This window comes from Saprolegnia parasitica (genome assembly GCF_000151545.1).
Source record: "Saprolegnia parasitica CBS 223.65 unplaced genomic scaffold supercont2.5, whole genome shotgun sequence".
NCBI lineage: Eukaryota > Oomycota > Saprolegniomycetes > Saprolegniales > Saprolegniaceae > Saprolegnia > Saprolegnia parasitica.
The window spans coordinates 259,700-282,879 of NW_012156399.1; the positions used below are offsets into that span (position 1 = coordinate 259,700).

The 23,180-nt window shown below is 59.9% G+C and overlaps 9 protein-coding genes across 9 annotated transcripts; 5 read left to right on the forward strand and 4 right to left on the reverse strand.

Annotated features, from left to right (window-relative positions):
- Positions 1-58: 58 nt before the first annotated feature.
- Positions 59-1,150, forward strand: SPRG_01942 (hypothetical protein; the record flags this gene model as incomplete). The annotated part of the gene is made up of 5 exons (XM_012340505.1): positions 59-327; positions 378-522; positions 570-792; positions 845-874; positions 923-1,150. The coding sequence occupies 5 exons, from the start codon at positions 59-61 to the stop codon at positions 1,000-1,002; spliced, it is 747 nt and encodes a 248-aa protein (XP_012195895.1). The 3' UTR covers positions 1,003-1,150.
- Positions 1,151-1,507: 357 nt separating this feature from the next.
- SPRG_01943 (hypothetical protein) lies at positions 1,508-2,589 on the forward strand. Its single transcript, XM_012340506.1, has 2 exons — positions 1,508-1,523; positions 1,570-2,589. The coding sequence occupies exon 2, from the start codon at positions 1,570-1,572 to the stop codon at positions 2,512-2,514; it is 945 nt and encodes a 314-aa protein (XP_012195896.1). The 5' UTR covers positions 1,508-1,523; the 3' UTR covers positions 2,515-2,589.
- A 61-nt stretch (positions 2,590-2,650) lies between these two features.
- SPRG_01944 (hypothetical protein) lies at positions 2,651-3,170 on the reverse strand (the record flags this gene model as incomplete). Its single annotated transcript, XM_012340507.1, has 3 exons — positions 2,651-2,692; positions 2,758-3,066; positions 3,129-3,170. 3 exons carry the CDS (start codon positions 3,168-3,170, stop codon positions 2,651-2,653), a joined length of 393 nt encoding a protein of 130 aa, XP_012195897.1.
- Positions 3,171-3,605: 435 nt separating this feature from the next.
- Positions 3,606-5,292, forward strand: SPRG_01945 (hypothetical protein; the record flags this gene model as incomplete). The annotated part of the gene is made up of 8 exons (XM_012340508.1): positions 3,606-3,817; positions 3,860-3,885; positions 3,936-4,022; positions 4,065-4,138; positions 4,186-4,347; positions 4,394-4,541; positions 4,584-4,963; positions 5,014-5,292. 8 exons carry the CDS (start codon positions 3,606-3,608, stop codon positions 5,254-5,256), a joined length of 1,332 nt encoding a protein of 443 aa, XP_012195898.1. The 3' UTR covers positions 5,257-5,292.
- Positions 5,293-5,300: 8 nt separating this feature from the next.
- SPRG_01946 (hypothetical protein) lies at positions 5,301-6,260 on the reverse strand (the record flags this gene model as incomplete). The annotated part of the gene is made up of 4 exons (XM_012340509.1): positions 5,301-5,795; positions 5,837-5,898; positions 5,954-6,125; positions 6,181-6,260. 4 exons carry the CDS (start codon positions 6,258-6,260, stop codon positions 5,333-5,335), a joined length of 777 nt encoding a protein of 258 aa, XP_012195899.1. The 3' UTR covers positions 5,301-5,332.
- Positions 6,261-6,329: 69 nt separating this feature from the next.
- Positions 6,330-7,172, forward strand: SPRG_01947 (hypothetical protein; the record flags this gene model as incomplete). The annotated part of the gene is made up of 1 exon (XM_012340510.1): positions 6,330-7,172. One exon carries the CDS (start codon positions 6,330-6,332, stop codon positions 7,110-7,112), a length of 783 nt encoding a protein of 260 aa, XP_012195900.1. The 3' UTR covers positions 7,113-7,172.
- Positions 7,173-7,376: 204 nt separating this feature from the next.
- Positions 7,377-8,224, forward strand: SPRG_01948 (hypothetical protein; the record flags this gene model as incomplete). The annotated part of the gene is made up of 5 exons (XM_012340511.1): positions 7,377-7,513; positions 7,556-7,718; positions 7,772-7,879; positions 7,921-7,965; positions 8,010-8,224. The coding sequence occupies 5 exons, from the start codon at positions 7,377-7,379 to the stop codon at positions 8,199-8,201; spliced, it is 645 nt and encodes a 214-aa protein (XP_012195901.1). The 3' UTR covers positions 8,202-8,224.
- Positions 8,225-8,239: 15 nt separating this feature from the next.
- Positions 8,240-20,494, reverse strand: SPRG_01949 (hypothetical protein; the record flags this gene model as incomplete). Its single annotated transcript, XM_012340512.1, has 12 exons — positions 8,240-9,541; positions 9,592-10,422; positions 10,476-11,356; positions 11,403-11,782; positions 11,845-11,963; positions 12,023-12,235; positions 12,282-12,900; positions 12,948-13,507; positions 13,561-15,190; positions 15,250-17,170; positions 17,217-20,144; positions 20,191-20,494. 12 exons carry the CDS (start codon positions 20,492-20,494, stop codon positions 8,240-8,242), a joined length of 11,688 nt encoding a protein of 3,895 aa, XP_012195902.1.
- A 29-nt stretch (positions 20,495-20,523) lies between these two features.
- SPRG_01950 (hypothetical protein) lies at positions 20,524-22,825 on the reverse strand (the record flags this gene model as incomplete). Its single annotated transcript, XM_012340513.1, has 5 exons — positions 20,524-20,971; positions 21,020-21,288; positions 21,339-21,620; positions 21,668-21,830; positions 21,876-22,825. 5 exons carry the CDS (start codon positions 22,823-22,825, stop codon positions 20,524-20,526), a joined length of 2,112 nt encoding a protein of 703 aa, XP_012195903.1.
- Between the last annotated feature and the right edge of the window lie 355 nt (positions 22,826-23,180).

Genomic DNA, 23,180 nt, shown 5'->3' on the forward strand with positions numbered 1-23,180 from the left:
GCGTGTTTCTAGACAACTCGTGTATCCGGATCGACCGGATAAAGCGTGGTAAAGTGCAATGTTCCGGCAGCGGGCCAAGAAGCTGAAGCGGACGCGGGCGCCGCTCGAGGACGATGGCAGCGACACCACCAACGAGGTTTCGCTGGACGAACTGCGCGAGCTCCGCGAGGACCAGAAGGCTCGGAAGCGCCAGATGCTTGTGAAGGCCGTGGCGGCGACGACCGAGCCGGCGCCCAAGAAGGCCAAGACGGTCGAGACCAACACGCTCGATGGGCAGTTCACAGCGCAGTCGCAGATGACGACCGCCGACCATTACGCCCAGATCATGTGCACTTTGCTGGAAGCGCAGTAGCATGCTCAGGCGTAGGTATGGCTAGGAACACGTACGTCGAAGAGAAGCTCAAGGCCAAGTACAACCTGGACGACGGCACGAACGCGGCGCCGGCGCTCACGGCTGAGCAAGAGCTGTACCGCATTCCGGACGAGCTGAAGAAGAAGATGAACATCCCGGACGTCGCAAGTGTACGCGTCTTGTTGGCTCGTTCCGTGTTGTCATGGGGCCACGCTAGGCACCGGAGGGTGGGATCGTGACGTGGAACACGGGTATCGCCGAGGTCGAGCTGCCAAAGAACGTCCACGACCAAGTCGTCGAGGCGACGAGAGAGGCTCTCGAACGCCAGCAGCACAACGAAGCCACACTCCAAATTAGCTCGGCGCTCCCGACCAACGTGAGCGCCAACTACAAGCAGCACAAGCACGACTACATCACAGACCTCAAGAGCCGATCCAAAGGTCTTGTTTGTGTGCAGCGAGCATGGTTCTCATTCTCATATGTACTGTGCAGAGGAGCAGCGGGCCAAAGGTTTCCAGCATGGTATGACGTTGCGCCATCCTCCCATCCCTCTCCACTCTTCTGTACTAGTCGACAAGGCTGCGCCGTCGGACGACCGCGTCATGCATCAATTTCGCCGCGAACTGAGCCGGCAGCGCCGTACGAAATAGCCCATGTAATACCTGGCGTTATATTGACACCACCGTACGTGCTCGCTGCACATCCCATTCCGCTATCAAGGTGTCCAATCTGCACTGCACCCAAGACCCAAGACAGCGTGCATGTGGCATCCACTTGAGCGTCCAGACCGTCATGACAACCGGCGTCACGTCGTCGCCGCATGGACAGCGCCAATTTGTACGCTGTATATTCGTACGAAGACGCGATCAAGATCGCGAGGGACACGGAGGCGCACCTGCTGGATTCCTCGTCGCCGCGGCTACTTGCCGCAAATAATTTCTGCCCGCGCCGGATACGCAGATTGTATCCGGACGCCGCCGCGCGCTATACAAACCGCAAGACGTGGCGTTTCCAGCCAGTGAAACTGCTGCCCGTCGGTGCGATTATCCGGACGACGAGGTGCCGGATACGGGCCACTGGATTTCTTCGTGGGGCATACAAACGTCAAGTGTGAACGGACTAATGCATCTTCTATGGGATCATCACTTTCGATTTCTTAGCGAAAAACACGGTAATCGACGAGTGCGTACGAGCCACGCGCTAAAATAAGATCGTAGATGACAGTTGCAACAACCTCGATGGTCCAGCAGGTCAAGCCCACGACGTCCATGGCCGTGAAGGCGCAGCCCTACATCTGCGGCGGGTCCGCGGCCGTCATTGCCGCGATCGCGATCCACCCAATCGATCTCGTCAAGGTGCACCTGCAGCTCGCGGGCCAGACGGGCTCGAACGCGACAGCCGCGAGCGTCGCCAAGTCGGTGATTGCCAAGGAAGGCGTCAAGGGCCTCTACGCCGGCCTCTCGGCCGCGGTCGTGCGCCAGATGGTCTACGGCACCGCGCGCCTCGGCATGCACCGCGCGATTTCCGACTCGATCCAGACTGCCCGCGTCGAAAAGGGCGCGACCGACGGCCTTCCGCTGTGGATGAAGAGTGCGATTGCCATGGGTACGGGCGCCGTGGCTGCGACGCTCGGGTGTCCCATGGACGTCTCGCTTGTGCGCATGCAGGCCGATACGCTGGCGGCGCCGGCCGACAAGCGCGGCTACAAGAACGTGTTTGATGCGATTTTCCGCATCGCCAAGGCCGAGGGCGTCCCGACACTGTGGCGCGGCAGCGTGCCTCTCATTGCGCGCGGCGCGGCCATGAACTTTGGCATGATGGCGTCGTACGACCAGGCCAAGGAAGTGCTCGGCAGCTACTATGGCCAAGGCTTTGTCACCAACTTGGGCGCGAGCGCCGTCTCGGGCTTTGCGTGCGCGTTCACGTCGCTGCCGTTTGACCTGGTCAAGTCGCGGCTCATGAACATGAAGATGAACAGCGCTGGCGCGTATCCGTACGCGGGTGTCGGCGACTGCTTTACGCAAATCGCGCGCAAGGAAGGTGTCGGGAAGCTCTGGCGCGGCTACTGGACGTACTATGGCCGGTGCGCGCCGAACGCCATGATTGTGTTGCTCGTCATCGAGCAGATCAACGCGGTGTACAAGAAGACGTTCTTGTCCTAGATATGTTGCCCTATTAGTCTTTAGTACGATTCCTCTCCATGCTACACATGCAATGTACTACTCAACGCACACGCACACACGCAATATGGTGGTCTATTCCAGGCAAATTGTACACGACTTGGAGGACTAGAGATGGCTACTCGGTTTTGACCTCGAAATGGGCGTCGGCGCAGAGGGCCTATGGAGAGACGATGATGACGACGACGATGCTGGCATGGTGGCGGACAGCGCGGCAGCGAGTACCTGGCCTTCCGAAGTTGCGAGGTACTCGCGCGAGACGGCAATGTCCGACTGGATCGCCTCGATGAGCGCGTCGAGCGACGAGAAGGGCAGCTCGGGCCGGATGTAGGCGCCGAGGAGGAGGTCGATCTTGGCGCCGTAAAAGTCCGACGTGAACTCGTGCAGCAAATGCGGCTCGATGGTCTTTTCCGTGTTTTGGAACGTTGGGTTCCAGCCGACGCTGGCGACCGCCATGTACGGCCCGGCGCCGTCGACCGTCGCCCAGCCGCAGTAGATGCCCGTCGGCGTGTCGTGCAGCGCGTCGCCGAGGTCCTCGGGCACATGTTGGCGGTCGGGCACCCGAGCTGCTTGCCGCCGCGGCCAAAGCCCGTCACGACGGTCGCCGAGAGGCGGATGGCAGGCACGGACTGGACCATCCTCCTGCTGCTGCTGAACTTCGTTTGCGTAAATGAGAATTCGGGATTCTGGTATCCGGATGATGTGGTCGGATACTGCCGACTTCGGCAGGAAACTTGAACGGCAAAGTGGCCAGAGGGATGGAAGGAGCTTCCTTCGTCAGCAGCAGCAGCAGCAGCGACTTGCATGCTTCTAGAGACTAGGAAGGACTAAACGACTATTAGTACATGTCCTTGAGAATCAGATGTAGCGATTCATCTACCATGGCCAAGGCCATCATCGGCGACCGTGCTTGGCACAGTGACGTGGCACGATCTCGTGACGACGCGGTGTGCTTCGTCCGGAGAGGAGCTCGGTACGAGCCATCGACCATGGTCTGGCGGAGCAGGAGCCGTTATCTGGTTCCGCGAATGCTCGCCCGTTGCGGCCGTTTCGCCACATCGAAGATCGCCGTCATGCATCGCAGCAACAACGCGGCGCCGGTGCTGGATTTGCCGAGCCTCAAGGCCCCGGACGCCAACGGCCTTGAAGACGTCGATGGCTGGAGCGACTACACGAGCGCCCACGAGCTGCCCGAAGCGTCGGGCTCGGACGACGAGCTCGACATCGCATTGGTTTCGACGCGCCTCTTGCCCGCGACCGCGTACGAGACGCCTATGAAGCAACGGTGAGCGTGCGACTTGATTCTTTGCGCTCACGGTAGCGGTAGCGCATACGACGTCCGCTTTGACGCTGGTAGTCGTCGTCTCGCGACGGATCTCCGACCAACTGATACTATGTCGTAGGACCCTTGGGGCTGGAGCTTGAGCGCGACTGGTCTGGGGAGCTCACCCTCGTCAAGAGCGTCTCACGTGCCGGGCCTGCGGAAGCGAGTAAGCATCGCGTCCCGAGCGCAAACGAACCTACTTGCGTAGGCAGTTTGATTCGCATCGGCGACGTCCTGCACGCGATCGACCACGTCTCGTGCCTCGACCTGTCATTGCTCGAGGTAGACGCCTGCAGTCTGCACCAGTAGATCCACATGCCGAGGAATAGACGCAGTCGCGGCTCGCGTCACCCGGGCCCCATACATTGCACTTTACCTCGCCGTGCAGCTTTAGTCAGGTTGAGCGCGACGTGTGCATCGCCAAGCAATGCATCTACGAGCACAAGGCGCGCTTCTACCGGCCGGTCGAGACACATTGCGACCTCCTCTTCGTAGCCTGGTTCGCCCTTGAGATTGAGTGGAATCGAGTGCGAGTAGGGCTGCATTGAGCGCTACCGCGGCGACGACATTACGTCGTTTCACCTGCACCGCGAAGACACGGGCGAGTTCCTTCTGGCCTGCAGCTGTGAGAGCGACCTCTCGGGGCCGTTCCTCTTCCATACGCTTCGTGACACGCATCTTCGCCGTACGCTGCCACGTCATGACAACGAGATTCGATATGCGCTAGGGTGGAAGGACTTGCCACGCGGCGAAGACAGCGCCGTGTACATGGGCGAACTGGTCGCGAACTTCCTTGGCACGGAGTTTCATGTGCTGGACCACGCGCGCCGCGAACTCGGTTTCTTTGTCTACGACTCGAACGTCCTCGGGCGCTGCCCCAACAGCCTTGTGCTGGCGCTCAACTGCGCGCCGCACACGGCACCGCCCAGCGAACGCTACAAGAAGCGGCAGCAAGCGCGGGATCCGTCGGTCCTGGACCGCCTCCGCCTCGAAGTCGAGTCGTTTGTCGAGGCGCTCACGTCTCCGCGCAACAGCAAGCCACCGTCGCCCGAGTACAACGCCGTCACGCAAGACGACGACGACTTGGACGACCTCGCGCTCTTTCAAGTCGACCGATGCATGCCTTCGTATCATCATCTCATGTCGGTCGTTGGTAGACAACCAAGCCAGCGTGGAACGAAGCGATGCACGCGTGGACACTGCCCTTTGACGGCCGCGTGCACGTCCCGTCCAAGAAGAACTTTCTCCTGAGCGACGACGCGCATCAAGGGACGGTCCTGCGCTTCGGAAAAGTCTCCAAAGTCCGGTTTACCTTGGACTTTCAAGCCCCCTTGTCGCCACTGATGGCGCTCGCGGTCGCCGTCTCGGCGTTTGCCAAGAAGCGCATCGTGACGTCGTAAGCCCGTGCAAATAAATGCAATTGGCCTGCTTTCTCGACGAGTCTGGACACGGGAATTTCCCTTCATTCTTGACTTCTTAGTCGTCGCCACACCCGATGGACCCGAGCGTGTTGGTAAAGAGCGTGTTGGCGTCATGGGGAAAGACCTCGATGTCGTGAACGAACGCGGCCAGGTCGTCCTGCGGCACGAACGCAACCGCGTTCTCGAGCGACTTGTACGCGGGCGTCGCGTCTTCCTTCTCGGGGACGATGCCCTCGATGAGGCCGACGACGACGTCGTCCTTGGTCGTGACGGCGCCGCCACACATGCCTTGCTCGAGCACCGAGTCGCTCTTCCCAAACACTTGGCGCGTGCTCGCGTTGCGCCAAAAGTAGGCCCCGGGCACGATGAGCGGCGTGATGCTGCCGGGCGATGGCTCAATGTGTCCGTGGTACTGCAGCGCCGTCGTTTCGTCGAGGGCGGCGAGACGCGAGAGGTCGTAGCCCGAGAGGAGGCGACCGGTGTGTTTTTCGAGGTTCAACTCGAGCGCTGCCAGATCGCTATGCATATGGCTAAGACGACAACGCAGAGAGAGGCGTACCGCGAGCCGTGCAAGGTCACGTGGGCCTCGAGCTCGACTTCCCACGCCTTCTCGCACGTGACCTACAGGATCATAAGTGTGATGGGATCGATGTGGCGGAACAGACGGCGAACGCACCGCATCGTGCAGCGACAGCGTATGCTTGACGTACGCCTCGTCGACGTGTTCCAGCCAGTCGTTGGGGTAGTAGGCGGGAAAGAGCCATGGGCAAGCCACGTGCGCGCACGTGAGCACGTGGAGGCGGGATGCGTCCTTGTCGACCATGCGCTGCCCGAGCACAGCCGAGCCGCTACGAGAGGAGGTCGCGTGAGCCGTCTGCGCCTTGTCCATGTCGTATATCCCACCGGCTAAGGACTTCGTACGCGGCCATGCCCTCGTGCGGCAGGCGGAACTGCGTCGTTAGCGCAAGCACCCGGCGCAACATTCGTGTTCCAATGGCGGATAACCAGGAATTAGGGTCGTAGCGTATCCGTAATTCGTATCTGGTGCAACCATGCGTCTCTGCGTTGTTTTGAGGGACTATCCCTTTCTATTTCGAGCCGACTGGAGCCACATTTGGAAAGGCGTCGACGATGCTACCCCGCTCGTGCTGCTCGTGCTGCCGAGCCTCGTGGCCGCCGCGCCGTGCTCGACGCAAGACATGTTTGCAGTGGTCGGCGTCGCCATGCAGCCGGCGTGGGCCAACTGCACGGACGCGCTCGGCCAACCGGTTAGCACGCTCTCGGAACTCGTCCAGTTCAAGACTTCGGGCCAGCTCACGCAGCTCTGTGCGGCGCCGACGTGCGTCGCCAACATTGACGACGTGTACAAGAACATGCCCAACTGCGTGACGCCCGACGGACTCAACTTGCACGACGCGACCGAGCGGACGTCGCAAATCATCTGCGGGACCCTTCCGGCATCATTGACGACGAATGACGGAAGTGCTTGCTCGTCTGTTGACCGCACGCTCGTCTCGTTCCTCATGGGCCAGAAGCCCGTGCCGAGTGCGTGCCTCGAAGCGCTTGGCGGCAACGCGACGACGCTGACCGCGATCTTGCCCTCCACGCACGCCAACCGTGTGTGCTCGGTGCCCGCCTGCACCGCGTTCATCAAAGCCACGTACAAGCAGCTGCCCCAATGTATCTTGCCGGATGGATCCAAGCCCAAGGAGCTCATCGAAGCAGCGCTCACGACGGTGTGCCACACGAACCCGCAATCGGTGGCCCACCAGCGACCCGTCTTCCTCAGTGTCACCGTGCTTCTCGCACTGCTGCAGTGGCTCGCGCTCGCGTAGCGCATGACATTAAGTACAATTTGCATTTTGCATCGTCAATCAAAGTCGTTCCGACAAGGTCCAGAGGATTGCTTTGGGTGCGCAGATGACGGCGTTGGAACCGACGCACGGAAAAGCAGTTGATGGCACATTGGAAGGAGCGTCCTAGGCGAAATATGAAGAGTTACATCCTGCGAGACCCATTGAAACGAGGAGTTTGGACGTCCTTGCCATGAATACACAACCAATTGGACTAAATTTAGGACAGCAGTGGTGAGCCGCAGGATGCACCGATCCAGTGTTCCGTGCGTCGGGTGCCAGCGGCTCTTCTTTCCCGCGTCGCTACCGATCCACCAAAAGACGTGTTTTGCCAAGAACGCGTTCGTGTCGCTTCCGTGCCCGACGTGTCATGCGACGCTGCGGTGCGCAACTTGCCTCCCGCGTTAGATTCACGCGTGTGGTAGCACCGGCAACTACTTTAACCACGTCAAGAACTGCACGGCCGAGCCCGCGAGAGTGCTGCAAGCAAGCACTTCGCCGACATCGACGGCAGAGCCCGGTCCCATTGGACCTCTCGAGGCCGACGGGCGTATCCAATGCCGAAAGTGCCATCGCGGGTTCGCCCCCGTACGTCCTTGCGATCGATTCCAATCAACCACGTGACGACGACCGCCATCCAGGACCGTATCGCCAAGCATCAGTCCGTGTGCCACGAGGCCGAGCGCATCAAGTACGTGCGCGACGACGGCAACCAGGCGCAGCACACAACGACGACGACGTCGCGCCAGGTACTGTGGCCGCCTCAACACAGCTCTCACGTTGATAGTAGCCTCGCCCGATCAAGCGCTCCCTCCCCGCTTCGCTCCATACAAATGTAGTACATAGCGTGCTGGCGACCCTGTGTAATTGGTGACCTAGGTGCCGCTGCCGCGGTCAGCGCCACAGGTCGGCGCTTCGATGCCGGCGCTGCGCGCTTGTCGGAAAGCACCGTACGACCTCGTACTGCGAGACGCGAGCAACCAAACGGGGTACACAGGTGCGAAATACGGAGGCATTGACATTAGCAACCAAACGTCTGCGGGCAACCCGCTTAGTCGGCGGCTCGTGTGATAATGATCAACGTTTCGATACTGTGTACAATATTGCTTTTACACGACTTCGAGCACGAGGACGGCACCCGCGAGGACCCACTTGGCGGGCGGGGCCTTGCTTCGCAGCTGCGCCGTGCAAATATACGTCGGGCCGCGCTGCTGCGTGCGGTAGACGGGGCACTCGAAAATGTTGGCCGCGGCGAGTCCTGTCGCCAAGACGGCGCGGATGTTGATGATGGGCATTTGGCAGCTCATCTCCTTGGGATGGCTCACGTCAATAACGCCCGAGCCCATGTCCCAGCGCGCGCCTTCGAGAGAGAGCCCATAGACAAACTGCCCGTCGCGGCTCGGCGCGTCGAGGGCGTCGAGCGTGCGCTTGGTGATGTCTGTCACGATGCTGAGCTTGTCGAGCTCCACCGACGTTTTCTTGGCGGTCGTTTGGAGCACGGCGGTCAAGAAGGACTGGGGGTTGAAAAAGCCGGGCAGCCAGATCGCAATCGGAATCTCAGCACCTACGCCCGCCCACTCTTGCAGCTGCGACAAGCGTCGCTCGAGGTCGGCCAGCCACGGCGAGAGCGACCGGAGACTCGGGTAGGCCACTGCTTGCCACGACGTCGGGACGCGATCGAGGTACAAGTGCTCTTGCAGCGCTTCCATCGCTTCCGTCATGGTCAGGTCGCCCCGAAAGCCCAAATCGAGCTCGGCCAAGGTCTTGGTCATGTGTTCCAGAAGCACGTTCATGCGTTCACACTCTTGCACAAAGACCGTCTGGTACGGCGAGAGGTCGCCGCCGGTGAGCACATCCGAGACGTCGAGGCGCAGCTCGCGGTAGGTTTCTAGCACGTCTTGCAAGATGCCTTCGGCAATGCTCTGCATCGTATCGGTCGAGGACGACGCAACCACGTCGGTCGCCGGCGCCGACGGCAGGGCGCCGAGGAGCAGCGTGCCCTGCAGGAGACTCTCGCTCGCTTCCGTGGAGAATTTGATGTCTGTATTCGGGTGCAGCCCAAACGCGAGTGGCGAGTCCCCCAGTAGCGTCAGCTCGACGTGCTCGAGCATGCGATCCAGTGTCGCGTTGAGCTTGGGCGCGGTAAAGAGCTTGACATCGTCGCCGTCGTCGAGGTACGGGAACATGCCGAGTTCGTCGAGGAGCTCGTCGCGTAAAAAGTAAGCCAGGTACGTGTTGCAGACGAGCCGGTCAACGTCGTTGACGATGTGACCTCCGTACATGATCTCGCCGAAGAGGTAGCGCAAGTCGGGCCACGGGACGCGCGTCGGTGCGTTTTCCATGTAATTGCCGAGCACCGTTGCACTTGCAATTAAATCGCCGGCCGCAAACGGGTACTTCATGTTGAACCCCTACCCAGAATGCTCCAAGAATGTATCCGAGGACACGATAGGATGGATACCTGGGCACCAAACCGCTTGCGCTCGAGCATGATCGAATGAAAGTAACACATGCCAAAGAGGATACCGCGGGTGCGCGGCTCGAGATCGTCGACGTACGCTTTTGAGAACGCACAGAGCGCGCGCTTGACATTCGCTTTCAGCCCCGTCGGTGGCTCGTTCGTGAGCTTGATCGCCTTGTCCAAGACGCCAATCGGAATGCGCGGCGACGGATCCGACGAAATGAAGACGCGGAATTCCTTGTGCACGCGACCAGACTCGGGCTCAAGGTTGGCCAGCCACTTGTCGAGCTCGAGGAGCCACTGCGGCATCAAGTGCACGTTGTTGAGAAGGATCCAGTGGCCGCTGGCAGCCCCCTCGGCGAGCGCAGCCATCGCAATCGTCTCTTGGCCTTGGCCCAAGCTAATGTTGTGGTACTCGATCCCTTTGCGCTTGGCGGCGCCGGCGGCGAGCTTGTCGACGTTGACGACGACGTCCGTGCCGGGCGAGAGGATAAAGTACAGCGGTGTCGACGGGCTCGACTGCTGGAACGCGTCTTGGAGCACTTGGTACGCGTTGAACTGCGCGTCGCAGTTGAGGTACTGGGACGCATTGGGTAGCACCGCGCCAATAAACTGATGCAGCGCAACCACGAGCCGGTCGCCGCGGAGACAGCGGAGCACGAGGAGCTTGAGGAAGGGCGTCTTGTCGAGCTCGCGCCAGTCGAGTGGGAGTTTCTCGGTCTCGGGCGTCGCCGAGTTGTACCACTCCCGGAACCGCGCTTCGCTCTCGACGAGGTCGGCTGCGAAGCGCTCGAACCCCTCGACCTGGATCAGCGCTTGTAGCATTTGCCACTACATGCATTGCAACGCGTGCAGAAGTGGTCACGAAGACAATATGGACCAACCTGAGAGTCGGTGAGCCACTCGATCGCGTTCTCATCGCCGACGATCTTGGGCGCGCGAAGAAAAAAGCGTAAATGGTCGTCGCTGTAGCCGCTCCAGTCGCCGATCGCGCCACGCTTGAGGAGCGCAAACGTGAGCTGCGTCAAGAAGAGAAACTTGTGCTCTTCAAAGAGACCCCGGCTGACCATGGTGAAGAGCGTGAGGAGCACCGACTTGCGCAATAGCGCGACGCGTTCGTGGGCGTCCGTGACACTCGCAGTGTGCGGCACGGCGTCCATGGCCTTGTAGTAAAAGACGAGGAAGGCGTCGAGCGAGTACTGGTACATCGGGTTGATCTGGCAGAGGAGCACCATGATGAAGAAGATCATCGCCCCTTCCTCTGCGATCGGCCGGTACACCTCGCGCGCGTCGTTGATGACGCGCTCGGTCTCCTTCCCGCGCACAATCGCCGAGTTGACATCCGTGGCCGTCATCTTTGTCGCCTCGAGCGACTCGATGAGCGGCACGTCCGAGAGAATGTCGTCAGGTGCGTTCGCGAGTCGCTCCAAGAGCTGGTTCTCGAGCTCCAGGAGCTGGATCTTGTACTTGTTGAACTGCTGCGCCAGCGCCTGCTTCTCCGTTTCGAGCACGGGCTGCTCGCGGTTGACGACTTGGGCGAGGAGCTGGTCTTCGAGCCCGCGCTCCGTCACGATAAAGTTGATGAGCGTGCAGTGAGCGACGATCTCTGGTCGGTAGTGCGGGTTGGACAGCTTGGTGTGCAGAAACAGCCGAAACTTTGTATCGTACTCGATGTCGTCGCCGCCGAGCTTGACAAACCACGACTTGCCCTTGCGGTGGATCTGCCGCATGAGGATCGGCTCCAGCATCACATCCAGCGTCTCGCCTGCACGGTTCATGGTTTTGAGAGGCGTTGGAGATGGGGCACATACCTAAATTCTCGAGAAGAACGGTCGCGCCGTCCGTGATGCCTTGTTCGAGCAGCTTGCGCCAGTTCTTTTGCGACGGATTCAAGACGACGAAGCTCAGTGGCGGTCGATCGGTGGCTGGCGCGTTGCTGTGTGCGGTGCTGCTCGAAGTCTTTGCGTTGGGGTTGCTCCGCTTGCCCAGTTCCAAGTTGTTGCTCCGGCGTTTTGCGAGTTTGGCTTTGGCGTCCGCCTTCTTGGTTGGGGACTCGGACGCTCGATTTGCGTCCAGCGACGTGTTGGAGTTGGCGTTGCTCGCTTCGGCGAGCGTTCGCTGCATCTCTTTGGAGCGGAGCCACGTGAGGCCCTGCAGCTGCGGGTCAATCAGCAGCGGCCAGCGCTCGCAGCTCGAGATGATGCAGCCGTTTTCGATCGACATGCGGTCGGCGGAAGGCCCTCGTTCATCCACTGCGCAATCGCCGAGTCGTCGCAAAGCGTCGAGATTGGGTCCAACGTTGGCGCCTTCTCATCACTGCTCGGTCGAAGACTGATGGGGATCTCGCGCGCCGCCAAGTCGGGCAGCCACACCTACGATGGAAAGAGGAGGAGGGTCAATGGCATGACAGGATGCAATTAGGCGTCACTACTTGTTTCCAGAGCTGGACGCGGAAGGACGCGTCGAAAGCTCCAATGTAGCTCACAAACGCTGCTGCGAGGAGCACATCGCCAACGAGACACGCTTCGCCGACCTTGAGCACGTCCACTTCGCGTTTCCAGCGCTCGTTCTCCGACGCGAGGCCGCTCACGAGCCGCTCGGCGAGCCCCAGCCGGTCTTGGCACGCGCGCGCTTCGGCTTCCACCTGCGACAGCCAAAGTGACGTCGTGACGACGGCGCGTCAAGCGTACCTTGGCCTTCTCGTTGGTCGCCTCGCGAAACGAGGCTTGAAGCGCCGCGAGCTGGGCTTCAACTTCGCGCACCATGGCCTGGACCGTCTCGAGGGCCGCGTCCGCATCGAGCTTGACCTTTCGACTCTCCTCGAGCGCATCCATGAGCGGCTTGACTTTGACGTAGACCTTGTGGTAAGCCATGATGTTGATGACCCACGTGCAGAGGTTGGCGGCGGCGACCGACTTGGCCTTCATTTTTTCAAAATTGAAGTTGGGGTCGTCCAAAATCGGCTCGACGCGCGCGGCGACCTCGGGCGGAATCGCATCCTTGTCGTACTGCTCCAGCGCGACCTTGAACGCATCGACTTTGGCCATCATTTTCTTGGCGTTGTCCCACGAAAAGTTCTTGGTCTCGAGCTTGAGCATCATGAGCACGGCGGTGGTGACTTTGTCGACGCCCGCAGGTGGCTTTTGCATCGACTTGAGCTCGGTCAAGCTCGCCTTGTTGAGGCAGTTGACGGCGTCCTGCGCGGCTCTCAACGCGGGCTGCGCAATCTCGAGCTCCGTCATGGCTTGGCGCTCGATTTTGGTCGCCATCTCGGCGGCCTGCGTCGCCTTCTCCTTCTCTTCGTCGGCTCTATAGCATCAGCGTTTGGATACAACGAATATGGAGATCCAAGGTACCGGCGCTGCTTGATTTGGGCGTCGTTGCGCTGCCGGCCCATTTGTTCGAGGAGTGTGTCGGTCGCTTTCTTGCGCTCGTCGACGCGCTTCATCGTGGCTTTGAGATCGCGCTGGAGCTGCTCGACGTCGTCGGCCGTCTTCTTGAGCGTCCGGAGGCCCACGTCGAGGCGCTGGATGAGCTGTGCGACCGACTTGCGTTTGGCACTCAACAGTTTTTTGTAGAAAAAAATGAGTTCCAAGAACGACGTCGGCGTCACATAGTTGTAGCGACCAAGCGCGGCTTTGAACTGGACCGAGGCGGCGATGACCGACGTGTGCACTTCGGCCATGTGATGGCTGACGTTATCGGCAATCGCGAGCGATGGCCACGCCAAGTCGCTCAGAAACGACGTGCTCACGCTCACGAGTGCGTCTTTGGGCCACGGGTGGAACCAGTCGATGGCCGCGCATTGAATGAGCGCGGGAAAGCGCCGAAGCCGGATGCGGAAGTTTGGGTGCACAGGCGAACACGCCAGGACGACGTGGCAGTTGGCGCGGACCCGGTCCAAGAAGAACGACACCTACACCAATCGGGTGTCTCAACATCCGATCGGGAATCAAGTAGAGTACATACCATGTGGTCGCGGGCGTCGGGAATGCTGTTGGCCTTGGCTTCGGCGCGCAGCGAGCCCAGAATTGTGTCCATTTCTTCGGTACCAAAGAGGTCTGCGAGAGCCGACGAGCCTGCAATGAGCATATTGAGGTAGATCAAAAACGTCTCGTCGACAATCTGCGAGTCGGTCAAAAGCAGCACAAGCGGCAGACCGGGCTTGACACCGGCCCGGCGCACGACGTCCTTGATGTCTTCAATGAGCTCGTTCGTGCCATATGTGGTCTTGACACAGAGCTGCAGGAGCGGGTACTGGCAAATGAACGTCGCTAGCTTCGTCAGCGACTGCTTCCCCGAGCCGCCGACGCCAATGAGCATGAGATGGCCCCGGGGCATGCTGAGCACACGGAGGATGCGCACGACGTGGTCCATCGCCGCTTCAAAGAGCACGAGGTTCATGACCGCGGCGGTCTCGTTGTACGCGTGCAAGCACGCTTGCAGCGTCCGTTGGAGCTCGTTGCGATCGTGGACTGGCATCGGTGGGTACGAGACAACGCCGTCGACTTCGTGTGGCAGTCGCGTAAAGAGGTTGGGCTGCGCGCTGAGCTCGGCCGCGTCGTCTTCGAGGTGCTTCTTCGCATGCTCCAAGAGGAGCTCGTGGAACCGGACGACTTCGGCCGTCGAGACAAGCCGATCGCTGAACACGCGGGCGCACTCGTGCAGCCAAAACCGGCCCATTTTCAACGTGGTTGCAAACAACTCTGGCTTGGTCGCGAGAAGACCCTGGAACAGCAGCCCGAGGTCCCGTAAGCTAAAGCTGTAGTGAGGCTTGATGGCCGTTGGTACAAAGTGCTCGCGCAAGTCCGCATGCAGATCCATGGTGGCGGCGAGAAGGCCGGGCGCCATTTTCTTGACTGCGTCACTAAAGTGGCTCATGTGGTGGTGCCAGAGCGCGCCAAAGAGCGACGCGCACTCGGACCGTGTCGGGAAGAGCACGCCAAAGGTGGCAAAGTGCCGCTGGAGGCGGGGGTTGATGCCAAAAGACCCGGCCTTGTGGTTCATGCACGCGACAAACTGGACGTCTTGCATCGTTTTCTTGGAGCCGACCTCGTGCCGGTCGTACCAGCCGCCATAGTCCATGTACTGCCGAAGCAGCTCGGCGTGGGTTTGCGTGCCGTACATTTCCACAAACGGCAAGTTGAGGTCGTCCAAGAAGTACACGAGGTGCGACTGCCGCGGCGGCCCGAAAATGCGCCCCGATCGCTTCTCGACATGTGTCTCCAGCTCGGCTTGCAGCCGCGCGGCGTCCGTGTAGTAGTGCAGCCCAATGTTGGCGACCAGTTGGTCTTCCTTGTGCCGTAGGCACTCGGCCATCATCGTGGTTTTGCCAGTGCCCGGGCCGCCCACGAACATCACCGGTGTCTGGCCGGGCAAAAGCAGCTCCAAGAGGAAGCCTAAACGCGTGCTCTCGACTGTCGGCACGACGACGTTGTAGACTGGCGTGTCGCCAAACACGAAGCTGCTCGAGGGAACAACGTCGGCCCACGGCACAAACTCGTTCGTCTCGAGCGAGAGCCGCAAATCAAAGACAGAGACGGCATTTGCATCGTCGCTGAGTGCGTGCGACGGCTTGAAGAACGGTTTGATGGCCTGGCTAAACAGCCGGCGACTGTCGCGCGGCTCGCTGTCGAGCGCGCCGCCAAAGGCCCAGACCGCACAAAACAAAAGACATTTTCGAGCACGTCGGGGGCGGCGTCGGGCGTGCGCGCTGTGAAGCCGTCGAGGAGCTTGCAGAGCGTCGTCATCATCGCGATCGCACTCGTGGGCACCATACTGCACAGCTCCTTCTTGTGCTCGGCGAGCACTTGGAAAAACCCGTCGGCGTGCTTTCGGAAGAGCGCCGACCAGAGCGCGGCGTCCTTGCGCTTGCTCGCCCACGAGTCGACGAACGGCATCCATCCGACGTCGGTGTCGTTGAGGAAGAGGATACCAGCGCGCGAGACGGTCGCCGGTGTTGCATTGACGAGCGAGTGGACCTCAAAGACCATGCGCATCGACTCGGTGAGCGGAATGCGCTCGTTCGAGACGAGCGTGAGCACCTTGTTGTCGTCCATGACCGTGTTCATGCTCTCAATCCAGACCGCATCAATGTCGCCGTCGAGGACGACCCACTTGCCGCGCTGGTGGGCTGTGTACGGCGCCACCTCCTTGCTCATGTTGCGCATGACGATCGAGAGGACACCGTCCTTCCAGTCGCGGCTGAGCGTCATGTACCCGTACAGCTCGTCGGACGAGACGCTCTTGGGATTGATGGCTTCGTAGACCACGAGCGGTTTGGGCTGGCCGGCGTTGACGGCGAGCGCGAGCGTGCGCCAGATGGTCGTCTTGCCCGAGCCCGCCGGCCCGAGCAGCATGACCGAGTGGCGAACCTTGAGGAGCTGATCAAAGTCAGCCACCTTCTTGACAAAGAGCTCTTCGGGCTGAAGACCGTGGGCGACGCAGACCGACGCGCAGCTCGCCCGAATGTTTGGGTCGCCCGACGGGGCATCGCCGGCGACGCAGGCGGGAAAGAGGTCGTGGAGAAGACCCATGAACGTGGGCACATCGCGCGTCGGGAGCTTTGGGAGGTTGAAATCCCGCAGCGCACGCAGCAGAATCGTGTCCTCGTCGCACGTCGGGTCGGCCCGCTTGAGACTCCCGGCAACGAGGAGCACGGATTTGACGGCGCGGAGGCCCCAGTCGTAGTGCACTTGTTTCGAGAGGAGCTCCGAGCTGAGCTGGTACAAGGTCACAAATTTCTTGGCGAGCGTGCGCGCGTGCAGAAACCCCTCGGACATGAGCATGTTTTCGCAAATCGGCTGGACGTCCGGTCGAATCATCGCACAGGACCGGAAAAGGGCCTTTAAATTCTCGGGCAATTCGGTGCGCCCCGCGTAGCCCGGGTTCATCGTGATGAAGAAGCCGACCGTGGGCACAAGCATGATCTTCTTTCCAGCAAAGAGAAAGCTGCCGACTTTTACGGGCGGTGTGCCCGCCGGCGCGCCTTGAAAGTCGGCGTCGCGGTTCGCTGGCAGGGCGAGCCACGTGATCGCATCGAGCACGGTCTTGACTTGGGTCGCGACCACGGAGAGCACTTCGACGTTGATGCGGTTGAATTCGTCAAAACAGCCCCACGCGCCGGTTTGCGACAAGCCGCGAAAGATGTCGGCCATCGTTTGGTAGTTCATTTGGTCCGAGCAGTTGAAGACGTAGCACATCAATCCCATGCCGCGCGCGAGGTCTTTCGTGGTCTCGGTCTTGCCGGTACCCGCGGGGCCCGCAGGCGCGCCGCCCAAGTGCAATCGCAGCGCGGTGGTCATGGTGACGTAGCAGCGGTCGGTCAACGGCGTAATGACGAGGCGGCCGCAGTTGCCAATGTACTCGTACGAATACGTGGCTCGGAAATCGCAGAGGCGGATCGCAACGTGTGGCGTCGTTTGCGGCTCGAGATAGTAGTAGCGCAGCTGGGACTGCCACGTAAAGTCGAGGGCCGACGACACCTTCTTCGCGACAAGCGATGCAATGACGTCCCGCGCGTGGACGTCGACCGTGATGACCGTGATGACCTTCATGCGATCAAGGCGGGCCATGTCGCCTACATCTCTCCATCGTCAGTTGAGACTATGACATGTCTGGCGAACCTTGCACGAGCGTGATGAGGTCGTCGAGGCGGGCGTGGCACGTGTCGAGGTACTTTTTCAAAGCGTCTTCTTGGCCGCCCTCGAGCTCTTCGAACGCCGACTCGGTCTCTTCGGTCCACACAATCTGCGACCCGAGCAGACTCATTTGCGCGGGGTAGTCCATGACCCACGCATACCGCGCGACGTCCAATCCCCATGCCGACGACGCCTCGAGCGCGTTGTGCACAATGGTCTTGAGCATGAGCTGCATCATGAGAAGGAGGTCGTTGAGCCAGATCTCGACGGGTGTCCCATTGGCGATCGTAAAGGGCGATGGAAACCCAACGACTTCGCCTTCCTTGGACGTGACCGCGATGGCCGAGAGCGGCGACGCATTTGGCTCGAAATTGAGCACGCGAATGCCGTCAAAGCAGTCGCCAAGGTGCGGCTGGATCTTGAGCGGGTCGTTTCCGTGCGAGAGGATGTCAAGGAGCGCCGCGTTCGAGACAAAATAGAAGCGCGGGAACACATCCTTCTTCGCATCGAGGTACTGGTTGAGCGCTTTCTGGCACACTTCGAGCTCGGCATGAATGTCACGCAGGACGTTTTCGCGGTCGTTGTCGCCCGCACACGCCTGCAGAATACCCAAGTGGGCTTGGACATCGGTGTAGAGCTCCTTTAGCGTCGCATCCACCGCTTCAAAGCGCTTGGTCTCTTGCGGCAACTGGAGACGAATGTCTTGAGAGCTCAGAAAGATGCGTTCGAGCGAGAGCCACGTCTGCTGCACCGTGAACCAGAGCTTGAGCACGCTCTCGACATTGCCAAGGGTCTGTTGCCAATCGAGGACCTTGTCGCGAAAGTACTCGACGAATTTGCCGAGGCCCGCCATCGTCTGCAGAAGCAGTTGTTGCTCTTCCAGCGTCTCGATGATGGCGTCGGTCTGGGACGCCTGGAGCACTTGGGTTCCATTCGCGTACGGCACCACCGCGAGGCTCCAATTGGCCCACACATTCGCAATGTGGGCGAGGTCCGACTCGATCTTGAGCTCGCGGTTGGCCATTTCAACAATGTCTTGCACTTCGGTCTCGAATCGGTACAAGTCGAGCTTGAAGAGGTCTTCGAGATGCAAACTGCTGTCGATGCTGCTGGTTGGAATCGCCCAGTTGGCGTGGTTGCGCGGTTTCGTGACTTGCAATAAGCTCTTCCAGTGGCGCTCGCGCATCGCCGACGAGTGGAGGATCTCAATGAGCGGCAGCGATGCGCCCATTTGGCGCAAATTCGTCTCGGCGGTCTTGTAGATGGGCCAGTCGCGGACGCGCAACGGGCACTTGAGCAGAAGGCTCGTCTTGGTGCGCACGACATCGAGGAGTGCGTCAATTGATGCATCTTCCCACAGCAGCGCTTGCCACGTGTAGAAGGTCATGGCGTTCTCATCGAGAAGCTGCCACACGCGCGTGAGGAGAGCCAAGTCGCTACGGCACGTCTCAAGCCCCTCGAATGCCATGGACGCCAGCTCAAACATGTCCTCGAGATTCCGGAGCCGCCGCGCCTCGGTCTCCATGTCGAGCAGCTTGGCATCGACGGTCGATAGCGCATCATTGGCTTTCGCAACGACCACATCGAACGCACAGGAGTCGAGTACAAGGGCGTCGTAGCTGAACGGCGCTTTCTGCACAAATTCGTCCCGGAACGCGGACACGCGTTTGTTAAAGACGCCGAGTTCGAGCTTGATGGCCTCGACGGCGTGGTTTTGGATCGGCGCAATCAGTTCTTTCTTCTTGAAGGTCTTGTTGACCATGTTGTCCCATCGCATTGGCGCCTGCTCCAGACACGAAATCGCCGTCTCCTTTCCGACATAGGACGCATCGAGGTTGATGCCGTGCGTCTTGAGGAGGGCGACGGTGTCGCGCAGTGGCCCAAACTGAACTTGTTTGAGCTGCATGAGGCGTCGGACGTCCTGGATGTGGCCCATGACGGCCATGAGCGCGTTGGTGTCGCTCACGTCGCGCTCGAGACCGCTCGTGACGCGCAGGACAAAGTCGTCCATCCACGTGAGCTGGTTGATGACGCGGTCGTGCAGAAACTGCGTAAACATGTAGACCCATTTCGTGACCCACGTGCTAAGCGCTTGCTTGATCGGGAGCGAGTTGACACGCACAAAGCAAATGTCCCGCGAGTGCTTGGCCTCGCTGATCTCGTTCTGAAGGCCGAGGTAGAGCCGAATTTTCTCATCAAACTGTGCCAAGTCGAGGTTAGGGCCCGACATGTCGACACTGGCTCGATCGGGCGGCGGCGCGTCCGAGGGCACCCACGCCGATGCCAAGAAGGTACTGAACATCGCGTTGAGGTCCGTGCTCCAGAGGTACTCGTACTTCATCAGGTCCTTCTTGTATTGGAGGCAAATGGCTTCTTGGGTATTGCAGCTCGTGACAATGTCGGCGATGCATTTTTGCACTTGGGGATGTTCACGGAGCTCCTTGAGATAGGTGCCGTCGGACGTGTCGAGCCGCTTGAAGAGCGTTGTAATGTGCAGTATGCCTTCGATCCAGCGACCAGCGACGTCCTTGATGCCGACTTTGGACGGCGCACTGCCGATTGGCGGCGCAAACACAATGTCCTTGCCGTACAAGTCGAGCTCGATCTCGAGCAGCGGCGTCAGATCGTGCGTCTCGATCGTGGTCGGGTCGAGCTGCGACCCGAGGTACTGAAGCGAGTTCAACACGACTTTGGTCAACCCGTCTTCGACAATGCCGTTGATAAAGTCGACGTACGCGCGCCAATCGGGCGACCCCTGGCTCACCTTGAGCTTCTTGAGCGTATCTTTCAAGAGCCGGTGGATCTCGTTCCCGCCCTCTTTGATCTGCTGGTACTTGGCCAATCGTGTCGGTGCTTGGCTCTCGTCGAACTCGGTCACACTCATGGGCTTGCTCCGGCGCTCAAAGAGCGTCCCTGCATCGTATTTGAATATTCACGCGACGGCTCGAAGGCACTGTACCGTAGCACCAGCTCTCGAGCAGCTCTTGCACACGCGTCATGTGGCTCTTCATTGCATCGAGAAGGGCAGTCGCTTCGTGCACGTCGGTCATCGAGTCTTTCAGAAACATATCAATGCCATGGGATTTCCAGTTGAGCGACCGAATGCCACGTGCCAGAATCTGGTCAATCTTGTCCAGATGCGCCTTCACCAGCGGTCGCTCGACGGGTAAGAGCGTTGTGTGTACGCGGTTGTACATGTCAACGATCAGATCCAAGTTGCCCGTTTGGCGGCGGAAGATCTCCGCTTTGCGGTAGATCGCCATCGCCTCCTCGGGCACCTCGAGGCCGAGGCTCAAAAGTACTTGACTTCGCGCAGCAGCTGCACGAGGGCCGGGTCGAAATTGACAAAGACGAGACCTGACTCGGCCTCCTTGCGGAGCAGCGGCAGCTTGAGCTTGGACTTGCTCGAGACCTCGATCGAGTGCGCCCACGTTTTGACGCTCGCACTCTCAAACTCCATGAGCGACCCGACCAGCGTCGTGTACATCTTGATGACGTCCTTCGAGTCTTCGCGCTCGAGGATCGCACGGTTGAGCCACTTGAGCTTCTCCATCGGATACCCAATGCGGTCACGGAGGCCGCGCGCCCACGCGACGGCGCCGGCAAACGGCGGAAAGTTGTACCCAATCGGTGGACTCTCCCGCTTCTCGACAAAGACTTGCTGAACTGCGTGGAGGTCGGCGCTGTACGCTGCAATCAGAATCGCGTGTTTCTTCTCGAGATCGTTCTTGATGATCGGCCTAGCGACAAGCGATGAAAAAAATTGCTAAAAACAAGTCAAATCCGACCGCTCGAGGAGGTCGTCGAACGAGTCGAGGAGCTTGAAGCGACCCGTGATCGACGTTGCGTCATCAAACGCTTGGTTCACAACGCTCGCCAAGCGCCGCTCGAGCTCCTTGTTTTTCGATCGAAATTCGTAAAAGTCGTCGTCAAAGCCCTTGGCATCAATGTCCAAGAGGTCGTACGCGACGTTCTGCACCACAACGACCGTGTCGGTAAAGTCGGCGTAAATCTGCTGCACGGACGTTGTGAGCGTCTTGCCCTTTGTGCCACCCACCTAGACACACATGCTCCCTTTGCGAATAAATATCAATATATCGGACGCACTTCAATTTTGGCCAGTTTGCCGAACTGGACAATGGTCTGCGTGAGTTCGAGGACGTCGTGGCAGCGCTCCAAGAACGCGTCGAGGCGAACAAAGAGCGCGTTGTTTTGAATGCGCCACTGGTTTTGCGGACACTCGGTGTTGGCTTTGGCCTTGTAGTCAAAGTACACGGCTTTAAAGTGGGCACATACGCGTAGGGTGGTCTTGAGGTTCTCCAGCGCGCGTGGTGTCTCGTCGGCGGCCATGAGCTCAAAGAGCATCGCGCCGTTCATGTACGCAAACGCCTATCCGATAGTTCACATCAGCATTTTTCAAGGTAAGACACGTCGACCTTGCGAATGAGCTCGTTGCAAATGTGTCGTACGAGCACGACGAGCCGCGGCGGTGTGTTGTAGAAGCGGCTCCACTTCCAAACAAGAAGAATGGAATGCATCATGGGTCGGAAGAGCTCGACAAGCGCTGTAAAGGTCGTCTCGCGCTCCATGGCGTGGAACCTAGAAGGCGTGAGGATGATAGACGCGGAGAGAGTGGGTGCGGACCATGGCAAGAGAGGCGCAAGGAAGAGCACATTGTCGTTGGCCTCGGCGCGCGCGTGGAAGACCTCTTTGCAGAGCTTGGCAAACGGTACGTTGTACGTGCTTTTGGTCGCGTCGAGGTACTGGAGCACCTTGCGAATGCTATCGCTCTGGAGCTGGTCAAAGATCGAGTTGAGATTGCGCGCTTTGCCGAGCCAGAAGCGGTTTTCCTCGGACGGACCAGGGTGCAGACCCTTCTCGTTGGCGTTGAGGAGTGTCTCGGGGTCTTGTTTGAGGATGTTCTTGATCTGCTTGGTCCACGTGATGAGGCAGCCTTCGAGCACATGGACTTGGTCTTTGATGGGGACGCCATGGTCCGACTCGTCGCCTATTGTCTTGGTATACGTTGACTGCTCGGGTGGCAGTGGCAAGCACGTCTCGCCTTTGGTTTGCCCGAGCGTGATCTGGAGGCTCGAGAGGAAGAGCTGGAGGTTCTCCGAGATGGAGGTCGCGACCATTTCCGGCCACGCGTGCTGGTTGCCGCTGTGCGACACGAGTGGCACAAAGACGTCTTGCATCATGCGCGACATGGTCTCGAGCACGCTGCGGTTGAGCGAGCCTGCGAGGAGCTCGGCGCCCACGTGCTCGGCCGAGACGGCGCCTTTGGCGACCTTGATGAGGTAGAAGATGTCGCTTTGCGCCTTGGCCGTCGCGGTCTGGATCGAGTGCGCGATTGTGAATCTGCCCGCGCCGGCCTCGTACACGAGCAAAAGGCGGCTCTCGCTTGCGCCGAGAAACTCGAGGATCCGCTGGCGCGTCCCGTCGCTCGTCACAAAGCTGTGCACGTGGTCCAAGTTGGACGCGCGGAAAGCCGTCTCAAGCAAGCGGCTCACGTACTCGACGCGGCCGTCCGGCGCGTTGTTGCGGCTGCCACGCCGAGCGTCGACGTCGACCGCGGCTCCGGCTTCCGCCATGCGAGATCTTGATACGACGCTTCGGTCTCTGTCCGGATAACGCGCTGTGTATCGTCTGAATAGTGTACTACATAAATAGTATAGTGCACCAATTGTATATTAGTGTAGTATAGAAATACTGTGAGCACGGATCCCGCAAACGGAGCGGCGGTTTCAAACTGGTGGTGCATTCGTAGTCGGGCTAAGACCAGGGCTCAGACATGCTTGACGTTGTCGATCGAAGCAGTAAATGCTACCGGGTCGTAGTAGCTCAGTGCTCTACCACTATTGTCTACCTGCGTCGATTCACGCTTCGGGTACGACCAGCCTTGGTTTGGACATTAAGTTGCCATTGTTGTGGTCCCTTGGGATGCAA